Below are 17,097 nucleotides of genomic sequence, written 5' to 3' on the forward strand. Positions count from 1 at the left end.
AAAAAAATTTCTTAAAAGTGAAAATACAAACGAGATTTTTATTGATTTTTAAAACTTTAGACTTAAACTCAAGTATAATGGTGCATGTTAGCTAAGGGTTGCACCGCAAGTACTGCTTTATTTGTTGGAGAGCTGGTATAATATGTTCGATTGGCTTTTCTTCAACACTTTACGAATCGAAGAGAGCTATTATAAATAAGAGCAAATTACTAATGATTTTTCAACTGCCTTAATCAGAAGTAAAAAATAATAATTACTACACTTGTTCCCCAACCATTTTCAGTGAGATATTGTTATAGTTACTTTAGTTATTTAGTATTTGAATATTATGCTCAAGTTTGTACTAAAGGACAACAAAAATTCATAAATACAAGCTCTGGGGAGCAACAAATATTTAACCATGAGTAAATAAAAAATAGAACAACAAAAAGACAAAAAATTGCAACGCATGAAGTGAAATAACAAAGCCATATGATGTTAGTAGCTTCCGACATTGCGCGAAGAGTTGAGGTTATATGTTAGCAAGCGAACTTGGTGAACAGGAAAAACTGTTTGCTACACCAGAGAGCAATTTAGCCAATATTGGAACAATATAAACAGGTAAGTAAACGGCGGATGGGTATTTTATGAAAACGCCCTGTGACTTCGAAGACTGTGCGAGAAGCAACTACAAACATACATGCCTGCATGTGGATGAAGCACAAATAAATAATTATTGTAAAATGAAATCACAAAGAAATGTGAAGTAATAAATTCAGTCACACCTCGATTGAGTCAGAGTACTCGCACTTTCTACGTGTAACGGACTACCGGGTTGTTTTAGAATTTTTATGGATTGCTTCCTTTACCGAGGACTGGTTGGGCGGTTACTTTATGTATAGATTTATTACAATAGGAATAGCAATAACACATTCATTGCTGAGAAAGTTTGCCTGCTTGCATTGGAGGTTGCACCATTCGCTTCGTCGAATGTTATGCTTTCTTTATTTACAATAAATGCCCGTAACCGCTTTACAAACAACCAGCGAATATGCAGCACAATACACGTATGTATTAATAAGGATTGAATAAGAACTAAAAATGTTGCTTATGATTTTGCCGTACTCGTTAAGATAAACATTTATTTGAAATTACAAAACTATAAATCTAAATTAAATATTTCTGACACTCCGCCTGATAGAATATAGGTTTTCTGAAAACATGATTTCCCTTAATTGATATAACCTATCTCACACATATCTCAATTAAATTAAGCCAGAATACCTATATTAATTAGTATTATGTGATTCGGTAACAAAAAGTATGGATATTAATATAATAAATTCAAGATATAATTACATTATAATAAATTTAGATTTATGTTAGTTAAATTTATTTTAATATAAATATATCAATTAAGTGATTATATAACATGTAGCTTAAATAATATACCAAATATGATTATGATCCATTCATAATTTCGTCAAATAATGAATGCTGAATTTTTTTTTATGCAACTCTCCCAACATCTTGCTACATGGTATTACAGTTTTTTCACCTAACGGTTGTTTCTAACACCTAAAATTAATCAAGATAGATATGGAGTTATACATATATATAAATGCAAATGATCAGGATGATGAAACTAGTTGAATTCCGAGTGAATGACTGTCTGTCCGTCTGTCAGTGTAAGCGATAACTTACACATGGTACTCATATTTCTTGGCACCCAAGGGAAGTAGGTATTGCAGATGGACGTAACTGCCACGCCCAGAAAATCCCATTAATCGAAAACATATAAATTGCCATAACTAAGGAACAAAATTGCAATTTAGTACAACAATTCCTATTAAGGAGAGGCACCTGTGTATTGAAAATCTTAAAAACTAATAGAACGATTTTTGAATTGCGGCTGACTTTATTACCGCATAAAACGGTCAATATGTGAATTATCTGAATAAAATTGACTGAGTGTGTTTTTCTAATAACGGCACATCTTTGCGCTTAAAATTGATGAAATTGGGTGAAAACTTGCTCCATCAATATGATTAGTATCAGAATTTTTAACATCCAGTTGCCTTTACTACTTATATAATAGTGATGGTATGTGAGCATCTTTTTCTGCTTACTTTTTTTTCCTAATATGTAGTTATGTCAATAATAGATAAAATTGGATCAATGATGCCCATTCTTAAATATACTAAACAGAAGATTTTCAAACTTCCGGTTGGCTTCATAACATATTAGGTAAAGTAAAAAGTTCAGAGATGGCGTTATTGTCCATAGTACTAGTGTTACGTGTCGGATCATACCATACTATTCGGCGCTGAAAACGTGTTTATTCGCGCTAAAAGTTTGTCTTTGACAGTTTTTCGATTGATTGATTCAGTACGTTGTGAGCGCTCGTCAAAGATAGACACCAGCAAAGAGAAAATTCGCTATATTTTACAATTTTTCTTCGATCAAGGCAAAAAAGCAGCCAAAGCGGCTGAAAAAATTAATTTAGTTTATGGACCCGATATTGTAAACGAATGTGTAGCACAAAAGTGGTTTGCTAGGTTCCGTTCCGGTAATTTCGATGTCAAAGATGCACCACACGTCGTGAGGCCTGTCGTCAAAAATTGCGACAAAATCATGGAAATAGTGGAAACAGACCGTCACGTGAGCACTTTTTTAATTGCTGAGGAACTAAAGATAAGCCAGAAAACCGTTTGGAACCATTTGCATAACATTGGATTCAAAAAGAAGATCGATGTATGCGTCACTTACGACAACATCGAGCTCAAACGGTCGTGGTCAAAGCTCGGGGAAGCGGCCCAGACGGTGGCCAAGACCGGATTGACGGACAGGAAGGTTTTGCTGTGTGTTTGGTGGGATTGGCAAGGAATCATCTACTATGAGCTGCTCCCATATGACCAAACGCTCAATTCGGCCCTCTACTGCCAACAACTGGACCGCTTGAAGAAAGCACTCATCCATAAGAGGCCATCTAATATAAATATATTGACCAATATGTAACATATCTTAGCAAAATTAACCGAATGAATTGAATAGAATATATTGTAGTTTAATGTGGAAAATATGTGAAATTCGTCTACGAAGTACTCCAACTCCCCTATATAACATATGTTAACATTCTAACAAGAATAAATGCCGAGTATTTCAGTAAGTGTGTGAGTTATATATTCATAAAATTGCTTAAAAATATTTTGTCGGTATACCTAAGCAATGTCAAAGTTTAATGCAACAAACCCAAACCGTTATCTGCCCCTGTATACGCTGTATAGTGATTTCCGAATTTCTACTTGACTTTAAACCATTTGGGTTGTTCAAAATTTGTGATATTTTAATGAAATTAACTGGACAAGATTTCTTAAAAATTATAACTAATATTAATGGAATATAAATGGAGTAGGTCTAGACCTTGGTCTAAAATCGCTAATATTGGGATGGCAACTAAGTAATTGCGGATTTCACTCATAGCTGGCTTCAGTTGAATTTTTAGGTTTGCTGGCGTAGTCCAAATGTAAAACACATTTTGTTATTTCATAGTTTCAAAGTTTTTTGATCGGTTGCGTAGTTTTCGTTTGGCGTTCGTTGAAAAATAGAAGATCAAAAGGAACATTTTCGTCATATTTTGCTTTTTCATTTTCACAAAGGGAAAAACGCATCGCAAGCTCACAAAAAGTTATGTGCTGTTTATGGCGACGAAGCCATAAAAGAACGGCAGTGTCAAAATTGGTTTGCCAAATTTCGTTCTGGTGATTCTTCACTCAAAGATGAAAAACGCTCTGGTCGTCCAGTTGAAGTTGATGACGACCTAATCAAAGCAATAATCGATTCGGATCGTCACAGTACAACACGTGAAATTGCAGAGAAGCTTCAGATATCACATACATGCATTGAAAATCACTTAAAACAACTTGGCTATGTTCAAAAGATCGATACATGGGTTCCTCACGAACTGAAAGAAACGCATTTAACGCAACGCATTAACAGCTGCGATTTGCTAGAGAAACGTAATGAAAAAAGATAGATAGTGGAGCAGGCCAGGTGAACCAGCTCAAACAACATCAAAAGCTGGTATTCATCAAAAGAAGATTATGATGCTGCCTGAAAGATAGCAATAGGTCATTGATCAAAATGGGCAATACATTACAGAATAAAGTTATTTAGTTCCATGAAAAAATTGTCTGCAATTACTTAGTTGCCAACCCAATATAATGAATTCCGACCCTCTGGTTGGCGATTTTATTATCATTTATTTATTTCATTTTTGCTGACGGGAAGCAAAATATAGTAGTACAACTAAGTGAGTCTACATATGACCAATAATATACCATATCTTTATAAAATACCAAATTTAATTGTAATTCATTCACGATTTCGTTGAACAACATTGAGAAACAGTAGTTTTGTTTTATGAAGTTTCTTGCCTGATTTTATATGATTTTGCCACTATGATTCCAAATCTGTAGTCAGTTTTTCTCTAGCAACTCTAGTTTTCGAAATATGACCATATTACATTTTTAGCCAAAAATACTACAATTTTAAAAATTAAAAAAACTTTCTTTCATGTGCTTTTCATGCATGAGTAGAACATCAGTCTTGTTTTGAATGCTCCAGCAATAATCAGCATTTCCATTTTTCCATTTGCATTCCAACGACTCTGGTATCGCTCTTCCATAGTTCGAATATCCTAATGAAAGTGTTCTCCTTATTCTTCCCTTAAGTCGCCTAAATTTTCTGTGAAGCGGTCTAAATGGCTGAAGAGGAAGTGGACCTTTATTAGTGCCCTGATTTGAATACCAGCTCTAATTTTTTCTGTGCTCAATTTTCGAAACATTTTACTGATATATTTAAATATCCTCCATTCTTGTTTAGAGCTTTTACAAACTGTTTTATCAGACCTAACTTTATATTATGAGAGGGTAATAGAAGGCGATCTCTGGCCACTGGAGAGCATTCATCACATTCATACTAGTCCAAAAGTCCAAAATTTTTTTGTCCAGTGCTTTGTCTTGGCTCGACTAACATATAGGCACATGAAACAGGGGTATTTGGTATATCCTCCTTGTTGACCCACAAAAAAATTTACCATTTTAAGATAGACACAAATCAGCCATGTAAAAGTAGTCCAAATAGACCTTTTTGATAGAATCAGACGCATTTAAACGGCATTCTCTAAAAATATAGTCAACACCAACAGCACAAAACTATTCGGATTATTTAAGCAAGTTCTTCTTAATGCAGACATAGCAGGTTTATTTATAAAATTCAGTAATATTTTGCCCTAAAAATTAATTCAAGTAAGACGAGTAACGATATTTCAAGAAGTACCTGTATCACTAAAACTAGAGCTGCTAGAAAAAAAATGAGGGTAGATTTCAAACCAGCGACGTCAAATTAGTTTAACAACTTCATTACACCAAAAAAAAATTAGTCTTGTTTATCAGTGTAATTAATGGTGAATTCTTATAAAACGATTATAAATTTCGGTTACACTCGATCTTAGTCCATCCTTAAATTTATAATTTTTTATAGAAAACGAAGGGCATCTTTTCTAAAAACAAAGGGGTGGAGGAAAGTATTGTTAATATTTTTTAACACCTGTAGTAATTTATGTATTTATGTTATCGAATAATCAATTAAAATCTAAATTTCCCGCTGATCATGAAATCATCAAATGTAAAACGAATTTCGGCCAAATACAATGATTTATATCGAATAGTTTTGCCTTCATTGAGCATATTTTAACTCGAATACAGCTCTTAGATGCCTGATAAAAATCTGCGCTACAATCAATCAAATCAAATAAGTTGGATTGGAAATTCAAAATGAGTTGAAAGCACTCAATAAATAAACTGTAATTACGATAACAATCTATTCACCTTTATTAAAAGCTATAAAGTCACTTAAAACTTGTATGTTTGTATATCTATGTATAGGATTAATAATTTTCCAAAGACGCGATAATATTTATTATTCGCACAAATCAATCATACCGGTCAATCAATGGAACAAAATATACCAGTCGAAATGCTTTTGATAAATCCTTCAAATTCTGCTTATCAATGTATTGTAATACGAGTACATTTGGCCATTTGGCAGCATGAGACTCATTGCATGTATGAAACCATTTATAGATTTTCTCCACCACAAACTACTGTAAGCCAAATGTCACGTAATAGTAACGAGGAACCATAAATACCGAAAAAAACCAAACGAAAAAGAAAATGACTATTTGTACTTTGACTTCCTAGAGACACTACACTGTACATATGTATAGGTCGGTATATAAATGCTTTTATGTATAACAACTTTTTCAGCCGGCAACTGGTAATTAACTGTCAAAATTATGAAAGATGGACAAAAAAGTTTACTTTCACATAGTTCAAAAAGAGTGGCAACCAGATTTTGTAGTCGAACAACGAAATAACGTTCAATCAAAAGTTAGATTTAGTAGATATTTTGTACAGAAATAGATAGCCTTACGAACTACAAGGTGGTCCATGTAGTGTTTTCAGTCAGATACTATATGTCTCCAATCCGGAAATCTTGACCGAAAATGTGTAGCAAGATTTCCTATAAAGATCATATTTTCTCGCTAAGCTCATTTTATTCTCGGTGACTATGTTATCCAGGAAGACTATCAAAACGAGTATTCGATTAACAATTTTTATTAGAAAATACTGCAAGAAACAACCATTCTGTTTAACGGCGAGCGCTACAGTGACATCTCCATAATGTAATTTTTTGGGCGGCACTTGAAAATATTAACTTCAACGATCTTTTAAATTTTGTTATAATTTCACATAAATTAAACGCCTACTACTAGGTTTGAGTGGGCCACCGTGAAGAGCCGACGTAAGATGAACCATCCACTCACGAATCAAGTTGAATATGATACCAATAATACGATAGATCCTGATTTCGCCGGTCTTGAAAAACTGTGTGTCCTGTGAGGACAGGACTAAAATAATTTACCATAAATAATAAAAATATTGGTTCCCTTCGAAGATATTAATACTGTATTAAAGTTAAATTTTGCCGAATTTTTAAAAATGAAATCACAATGTGTACCACCCTGTATATGCATTTACCAATGTGCACGTAAATATAAGCTGATCAATGACAATGGTTTGAATTAGACGGCAATAAATTCAATGCTTTCTCTTACTTACCGCAACTGAGTTCTTCATATCGGCTATAGCTGACGCAAATTCCGAAAAATGCAATTCCGGTAAGTAAACTATTGGCGCTAATAAATCACCAGATCTACGACCAGCTTCCAACGCTTTCGTTTCCCATTCTTCCGTGTTGGTGAGTATGGCTCCGTGCAGTTTGCCTGTTGCTATGCCCTGAAAGGAAAAATCATATTTTTATTTAATAAGCGCATAATTATATAATTCGATGAGTTTACCATAATTAAATAACTAGCTTTATGAAACTGGCCCACATTCGACAAATATAATCAATGCATTGTCGCCTAATGTTATTCATTTTTAAGGAAGTTATGGAAGTGTATGTCCATTCTAATTATTCATAAATGAAACTAAAAACCGAGTTGTTAAAGTTAATGAAAGAAGAACTAATAAAAAGTTACTGCTGTTGGGCATTTAGTTTGTACGCAGACCACATATAGAGCACAGCAAAACAAAAATCATTTGAAATCGAGTGCATGATGTTTAATAGAGAAACACAAACCGTCTGTCATTCAAGTGAGAGTGGGTTCAAAATGTACGTACATGAAGTTCACCTGCAATATTCAAACCATTCCAACAGTAATAATTGTACTACATATGATTAATTCAGTACGGACTGCGTAATACAGGTATTTCGCAAAGTAAAAATGACGAATATACACACTGCATCTAATAAATGTGGGCAAAATTTCATCAGAATAATGCCGCGTCTATGACATGTAGGCACTTAGTAGAAGCATATACTCCTTGGATCCCAGGATCCATAAATCCGAATAAGGAGTATGGTGAATGGTGGCTCAATAATTTTCAGATCGCAGACCTAATAATTCATCTAATCTAAGCTAGCACTCAGTCATTTTTACCATTTATCGCTTTTTGGTTTAAATAAATTATTTTTTGTTTACTCTGAGATAGCACATATCAAAGAAAATATAACTCTATCATCAGTATAAGGAGAATGTCTTCCACTTTCTCGATATTTCTTGAAGATTTTCATATGTAACTTTTGTTGTTACAGCGACAATAAACATTCACCATAAAATCCGTTCCAACGAAAGTCGGGTACCACGTAACCGGAACGGACCCGGATTTTTATCCGTCCAAGGACTGTCAACTTGGGAGAATTCTGCCGCTACAACCACAACAACAACAACATTCACCATATAATTTTAGAAATGCTGCTGAGTTGACAGTCTTTTGTCGGATACCAATCCGAAACCGGTTATGTAGACCCATGTGTGGTGTGAATGGTAGCTGTATAAAGCTATTAGTTACCAATGCTTACACGAACGTTCAAAGCAGGTGTTACATCACATTCCACAATTTTAGATATGGTCCAAGATGTTTCTCTTAAGAAAACTTTCATACGAATATACATATAAGCGTACCAGTGACAGCATAAAACTAACACTTACCGGCTAATATTGTATATAGTCACACTAATAATAAAAACAAAAGGAGCCCTTTCGTTTCCCGAACCTCTTCTGATTAACCTAACAAATATTTATATAGCAAATTATTGGTCAAAAGCTAAGTAGACTTATTGTCTATTAAAAATTAATCGATTCCGTTGTTTTATTCTACGAGTAGTTCGATAACTAGTTTAAATTTTATGCACCACCACCATACTCATATGTTTCTACATTCATATGGTTGTCTGTTATCTGCAACTGTTGCGTCGCAAATTACGAATATTTGCTATGCACTAAGAAGTATGTGTAAAAGTGAAGTGCTTTTCCCCCACGGCAAAGAACATGAATGTCCTACTACGTTTGTTGTATGCAACTCTAACATTCAAATTGAATTAAGACAAATTGAAAGTGCATAAGAAAAAATCGTGGGCAAATACAATAAATGTCGGTGAATACAAAAGCAACAAATGACGAAAGAATAACATTGTTAAAAGGAAGCGAGAATTATACAACCGGTTGTTTGCCATATATTAAAAGGAAAGCAAATGCATTTAGTTGCGAGAAGAGGTAGAAACAATTAGTGAAATTGTAAGAGTTTTAGCATTTAAATGAAAATTAATTAATACAGTTTTGATCGTGAAAATACTAGTGCAACAGCTTCATATGTAGATTTAAAGAACTTAACATGTATTGACTTGTCAATCAAACAACCTGATAATTTTAGTAGAAAGAATACACTATAAATTATAAAAATTAAATATCCCGTTATTTTTGCTTCGACTTACTTTTCAATGGCACATGTTTGTATTTTATGAAAAAAAGAACAAGCTATTCTTTACAACTCACAGTTTCGTATATGAAGTGCTATAAAATACAATGAGAAGGCGGATAATCGTGAGGGAAAATGAAAAACAACAATATAAGAGGACAGACAGAATATACGATATGTAATAAACAAGCCCTCAACATCCTCAAAAATTATAAGAAATTATATAATATTGTTAGTACTTTTACAATTCGTAGAACACTATTTGAAACCAATTTGAAAAAAAGGAGTCCCCGAAAAGTATCTCTTTTGACGAAGAAGCTCTGGATTGATGAAACCAATTTTTGGGGATTGGGGTGGGATTATGAGGGTCTAGAAAGTATGTCCGTCAGCCGTCATGACATGTTGATCTGAGCATTATGGTATGGTCGGTCCAATATCAGCCATATAAACATATTGTTGTTTGTCAGCTGGGAAATCCCTATAAAAACGTCGTTTTAACAGGGCAACGAGCCAAAACATTTTAACAAATTTGGTGTTTTTGTTTGCTTATCAAAATATGTCCTGACCAGCGCAGTCACCAAACATTATTTGAATCGAAAATTTATGGGGAAATATTAAACGAATTGTAGCAAATTCAACATGTAAAACACAACTTTGGTTAGTGATCAAGGAGGAATGGGCTCAAATCCCTATGAACTATTGTTAGGATCTAGTAGACTCAATGCAATGTCGTAAAAATAGAAACTTTAAGTAAAATTTTAGTCAATCGAAAACATAAACTGTTATTTGTTTTTTCTAAGACTAATACTTAAGATTTTTTAAAATAAATCTTTGTACGTTAAAAATATTGTATGTAAAATATTTAAATATATTAATATTTAAACATATTAATATTAAAATATATTAAAAATACGTGTGGCACTCGGGGACTGCCGCGGTAAAGCTATTGCATAGCATTTATTTTTATTATTTTACAATACATGTAGGAATTTCAGGAATTTCTATCATTGAAATAATAGGTTTATGGTAACTGAAATAAGAAATATGAAACATAAGTTTGAGACTTGATCCTCTAAATAGTGGATAGATGGAAAATACAGCGTGAATGGTGGTCCCATAGAAAAATTGTCAACCGCTCTGATTTTATCAGCGATGTTGATGTTGAAATTGCCAGCCCAGTTAAGTGAAAATTTATCACCATTGATACTCCAAATGAAATACATACTTTAATTGTATTGTTCAATTCAAACGAGATACTGTTCCAAAAGATAAGGTAGCTATTTACCGAAAGATAAGGTAGCTATTACCGAAATGTTACTAATATTATAACTCCGAGTATTAAATAATAATAAAAGTAAATAAAAAATTAAAAGGTATTTGCTACCTAAATAGGAAACATTCTAGATAATATTCTTGTATAAAATTGTGCCAAATAGCCCCACTTTACGGTTATTCATTCAAAAAAATGAACAAAAAGAACGATATTAGCAGTTTGATTATTGAATTTCGGCTGCATTTGTGTTATAAATAAAATGTATATACCTATGTATATAGAGTACTCGCTCATTTTCTTTCACTATTTTTGCATCACTTTCTGTATAATTACATGCACTTTGTCTATGCATATTTAAAACACTTTACACACAAATTTTACGAGTACTCCCCGAACATGCGTTTGCCTACAAGCGTCTTTTCGCGACGATAGCTTAATAATAATGTTACTAATAATATGACTCCGAACACTGAATAATTTGTTTTTTATTAATTAAATTTCTATTAAGTTCCATATTTTTATTTGCCATTAAAAAGTTGTATCTAAAATATTATTATTTTTGAATCACCCTTCTGTCTCTTCAATTGATTTGTTCCGCTTGAGATTTCCGAAAATGCGCCTAAAAGTATACAAACATTTTGAGCATACTTTGTAATAGTGTTAGGTTTATTTTCGTTACGGAATTTTTGATTCAGTCCTCCTCGAAGCCCGTTCCAAGTAATATTTGTAGTTAATATGCAAATTAGACCTACTTTTTATATATTTCTTATGTTTGATAATAAAGGGTGTTTTTAGAGGTATAGAACTTTAAATTGCAATAAAACAACGATGGATTATTCGATTGACATGAATTTTATTTATCCGAAAGATAATCTTGTGGCATTATATTTTAAATATGATTTCTGGCATATGACCGCCACGGCTGGCTCGGATGTAGTACAATCTGGACGTCGAATTTTCGATGACTTTTTCCAACATTTGTGGCCGTATATCGACAATAACACGGCGAATGTTGTCTTCCAAATGGTTAAGCGTTTGTGGCTTATGTGCATAGACCAATGACTTTACATAACCCCACAGAAAGTAGTCTAGCGGTGTTAAATCACAAGACCACAGCTCCTGGACATCATGGTTGTTCAATTCAGGAATGAAAAAGTTAGTAATCATGGCTCTATACCGATCACCATTGACTGTAACGTTCTGGCCATCATCGTTTTTGAAGTACGAACCAATGATTCCACCAGCCCATAAAGCGCACCAAACAGTCAGTTTTTCTGGATGTAACGGTGTTTCGACATACACTTGACGATTAGCTTCACACCAAATGCATACATACGCATGTATCATGCAGATATGTATGCATGTACACCTTCACGCATTGAAAATCGATATTATCACTTATCAATAATAACATGTGCGCGCACTGCTCTATATGTACATACATACTTACATATGTACGTATGACATTGCCACACAAATAATGCAAACACAAACCTACATACATAAGTTAATGCGTACACATGTAAATGTGTCACGAGCAAAAACTACAAACTTTGTTCTACAAAATCATCAATCGTCTCAAATTGCATAATCCATTACATCTCCCCGAACATGTCTTTGGCCACAAGCGTCTTTTCGCGACAAAGGCAAAAGCTAAAAATCATAAATTGAAGAGCTTTATGATGTTCCTTCTGGAAGGGAAAAGTGTCAAACCCCGACAGGTTCGTATCACGAATTTCGTGTGAAATGTTTGAATTTCGAATATGCTATTGTGAACTTTGGTAACCTGTCACATATAGTTGTTTTATTTTAGTGGCATTTAAAAAATAAAATCTTTGTAAACTTGTGAGAACTAAATATCCATATGGAATTTAGCCCACACAACACACGAAGACGCACCCTGTTAAATAAATACAACACTGCGAGTATACAAGTTGTCATATACAACAGGCACTTCTAGCAACAAACGCCATTCTTAAGCAACATGTTGCGAACGGGCGAGCAAGCAACCCACGGCTTGGCGGAAATTTCGTTGTTGATTTACGTGAGTACCTGCCGGCGACGGCCTTACCTCACGGTGCTCCAAAGCACAACGTATCAATACAATGCGTTGATAAGCGCCCCAAATAATACGACCTCTTCCGTTTTCGGGTACGGAACCCAGTTGCTTTTTGCAACTTCTTTTTAGAACTGAAAAAACAGTTAGGCTGAATTTTCAGTTCTTCCTGCATTTAGGTTTCAACCACAGCCACCACGAATCTCCCCAAAGGGGCCATAACCCAAAGAGCAGATTGGACCGAAGTCCAAGGGCTTTCTGCTCCCCGTGGTACCAGAAAGTCTCCGGTGAGACTGTGTAGCCTAAACTACTGCCAGTTGAGCTACCCATTACTCAATGACTGGTGACATTTGTCGCTTGAACTTCAAATGTCTTTTTATTTGGGATTTCATTTAAAGTCTATAATATCAGTTCAAGCTGAGTATTATAGCACTATTTCTGACATCATTTACTATGCTGATATTCTGGGCAAAATAAATTAACAGTCATAGTGCATTTGGCTTTTAGTCGCCTTTTACGACAGGCATGCCTTACCGCGGGTAAATTCTTACCCCTTACCCTCCGCAGGGGGAGGCTTGGCGGAAAGCAAGCAGGCCGATCATCAGGGAGTCAGCACCGGACTGCAGCCGCGAACACAAGTAGCGAGGCCTACACGGGTTGCAGCAGAACCGCCGTCGAAGCCTACACGAGCTGCGGGAGAAGCGTCGTGGTAGCACGTATCGGGCGGACATCATCACCACAGGACCTAAAACATAAGTCATCCTAAGTCGCTTAGCACCCCCAGAGCGCGGCAGAGTAGAATACGCTATCGTATAAAGCTTTTCAACGGAAGCGTGGAAAGGCGGATGACGTTACTGCGGTAAGGAGTGAATGTCTCGCAGTGAGTCGATCCTCTGGCAGGCACGTGAGAAGTGGGTAGTGAGTCGATCCTCTGACCTGCTCCACGCTTGGCATCGCACCCGCTGCCACTACTCTGTCATAGCGCTATCATCGGGTGACGCCACTACAACTCGGAAGACACCATTTTGTTATTGGAAATTGAATAAAGTACGATTTATAAGAGCCCCACAGTTTACAAATTGGTTGTAACGAACCCTGGACACGGCGAGTATACCTCAGCAAATCACAAGAAGCAGGGGCAGTAAAAAGCTTCGTTACAAACTTATAAAGTTATTTATGCGATTGTTTTAGCTTAAAAGAGTGTTTACATTTTTAATTGTATATCGTACATATCCTCCTAAATTATGCAGATAAGAATTTTCGAATGTATTGGTATATTTGACTGGCCCCACGTTGAGTAGTGACTCGAGAATCTAAAGTGGCCCCTTGCTATTGGAAGAATCATGTAACTTCATTCAAAATATAGCACTCTTCGTATTCTTTTTTAAAACCCTTTCCTATATCAGGATTTTCGGCCTTACTGTTGACCAAACACGTCAAATGTATTTTGTTAATTGGCTTAGTTCATATAAAAAAGTTTTTAAAATTAAGACAAGTAATGAAGTTCTAAGTTCGGGTGTAACCGAACATTTTATACTCTCGCAACTTGCAAAGATCAAAGCCAGTAAATTACCTCAGGTGTTGGCAAAATTTTATATTAAAGGAAGTATTGATCCGATTCAACCCATTTTTGACACAGAACTTACTATTTTCGAAGGTTTCATTTATTTGTTTTATTATATGAAATATATATCTTTCACATTGACCGATATTTTCAGTAAAAAGTTGAATATAGGCACTGGGGTCCACATATTCAGTACCTAGGGGCTTGTACAGTTTTGGTTCGATCTAGACAATTTTTAGTCACGGACAGACAGTCACCCGGAATTCAACTGGTCTCTTCATCCTGATCATTTATACATACATAACACTATATCTAACTCGATAAGTTTTAGGTGATACAAACAACCGTTAGATGAACAAAACTATTATACTCTGTAGCAACAGGTTGCGAGAGTATAAAAATAGTTAATAAAGCATGCTTACATTTTATTGGTAGTTGTTCCCAACTAATAATTTTGTGAACAAATTTCATGCGTTCGCTTTAAAAAAATTTCAATTTCAATTTTTGAAAATGTTTGAATATTGGAGATTTTTCCTATGGGCAGTTCACGATAAGAAAACACAAATTTGTGAATTTTTCCATTGGAAATAGCGTTCACACGTAGTTTACCATTTGTTATTTTATATTTCTAAATATAATTATTATGCCTTGGAGGAAATAACCACAAAATGAATAGCGAACGAAATATAGGTACATATATGGTATAAATGAGCAGCATGATAAGCTGAGTCGATTTAGCTCATCAGTCGATTTAGTCATGTCCGTCTGACTGTATACATATATGCGTACTAGTGCCTGTTTTTGAAATATCGACCTGAAATTTTTTACACGTCCTTTTCTTCCCAAGAAGCTACTCATTTGTCAAGTTCATGTAAGGAAAACTGTTTTACAATATTTGTGAAGGGTATTCTAACTTCGGGGCAACCGAAGTTAACTTTTTTACTTGTTTTAAATAATTTTCATGATGTAGATGATGGCAGTACAGATGGGCACAAAATTAAGCGAAAAATTATAAAAGACCATAACAAAGTCACTAATAAAACTTCCAAAGTTAAATTTGGTGCACAGAATCACACTAGGTAGAGCTATATGTGGTTCAAAACTTTTTGGAAAGTGGTCGAGGCCCTGCCATTACGAACGATCGAAGTAAAATGCTTGCATGGAAAACTTTTTTATTTGACGAGGTACCATCGCATATTCGGACAAGAGTTTACCTAATACTAATGTTCTCCATACATGAAACCAAAAAGGCTTAATGTGTTGTTTTTGGCTTTTATTTACACTTCATATAAGGTTGTCAAATATCTCCCTTCCGCTTTTTTGTCTTTTGAATTTCGCGGCTATGTACAAAGCGCTACAGAGTATCTGGCAACACTATACATAATTTGAAAGGTCTTGACATAACCTACAAAACAACGCTATGCATGATTAGTTTGGATATTGCGTTCAACAGTTATAGACGTGTAAGCATGGAGTTCACTAACGCCGAAATTCGCGCTATTTTAAAGTTTTCCTTCGTTAAAGGGAAATTCGCTAGAGAAACGTTCCGTGAGATTAATGGTGTTTTGGGGGATGGTACTCTATCACTTCGAACCGCGGAGGAATGGTTTCGACGATTCAGAGCCGGTGAAAACGACACCATGGATAAGCCAGCCGGCGGAAGACCTATGACGACAAATACCGATCAAATCATGGAATACATCGAGTTAGACCGGCATATGGCATCTCGTGACATCGCCCAGGAGATGGGAGTTAGTCACCAAACCATTTTGAACCATCTGCAGAAGGCTGGATACAAAAAAAAGTTTGATGTTTGGGTGCCGCATAATTTGACGCAAAAAAACCTTCTGGACCGAATCAACGCCTGCGATATGCTGCTGAAACGGAACGAACTCGTCCCATTCTTGAAGCGGAATGTGACTGGCGACGAAAAATGGATCACATACGACAATATCAAGCGAAAACGGTCGTGGTCGAAGGCCGGTGAATCGTCCCAAACAGTGGCCAAGCCGGGATTGACGGCCAGGAAGGTTTTGCTGTGTGTTTGGTGGGATTGGAAGGGAATCATCCACTATGAGCTGCTCCCATATGGCCAGACGCTTAATTCTACCATCTACTGCGAACAACTGGACCGCTTGAAGCAGGCGATCGACCAGAAGCGTCCAGAATTGGCCAACAGGAAGGGTGTAGTGTTCCACCAGGACAACGCCAGACCACACACTTCGTTGATGACTCGTCAGAAGCTACGGGAGCTCGGATGGGAGGTTTTATCGCATCCACCATATAGCCCGGACGTAGCAAGCTGAGTGATTACCACCTGTTCCTGTCCATGGCGAATGCCCTTGGTGGTGTGAAGTTGAACTCAAAAGAGGCTTGTGAAAAGTGGCTGTCCGAATTCTTCGCAAATAAGGAGGTGGGCTTCTACGAGGAAGGTATTATGAAGTTGCCGTCTAGATGGAAACAGATCATAGAACAAAACGGCGTATATTTTAACTAAATCCGATCACTGTAACACTTTTTATAAAGCATTAAATGAAGAGCAAAAAAGCGGATATTTGACAACCTTATATATCGTCTGCGTCCATAAATTACGTTAGGTATTGTTTTTAATTTTCTGTCCCCCCAAAACAATTTGCATCGTCCTTTTATTTACGACTAGTTAAGACTAGTAATCAATATTGCTGAGAGGTATAAATGTAATAAAAATTTAACAATAGAATACTTAAATTTTTACTACTGTGAGTAAAAAAAGGAATATCTACTCTATTTCAGTCTATGGAGAATTATGCGCTGTCTTGGAACTAAAGGAAATAGCCGCGCTAATATTTTATATTTACGA

General features: G+C 35.5%; 1 protein-coding gene across 2 annotated transcripts in view; it reads right to left on the bottom strand.

Annotated features, from left to right (window-relative positions):
- The window catches only part of grsm (granny smith), a 38,499-nt gene that overhangs the window by 13,930 nt on the left and 7,472 nt on the right, over window positions 1-17,097 (bottom strand). For both annotated transcript variants that reach the window (XM_036357781.2, XM_036357782.2), the window contains one exon: window positions 7,164-7,340. In XM_036357781.2, coding sequence (XP_036213674.2) covers window positions 7,164-7,340 — 177 coding nt within the window. The remainder of the gene's footprint in view (window positions 1-7,163; window positions 7,341-17,097) is intronic.

The sequence above is a fragment of the Bactrocera oleae genome, chromosome 2, assembly GCF_042242935.1.
Source record: "Bactrocera oleae isolate idBacOlea1 chromosome 2, idBacOlea1, whole genome shotgun sequence".
Lineage (NCBI taxonomy): Eukaryota > Metazoa > Arthropoda > Insecta > Diptera > Tephritidae > Bactrocera > Bactrocera oleae.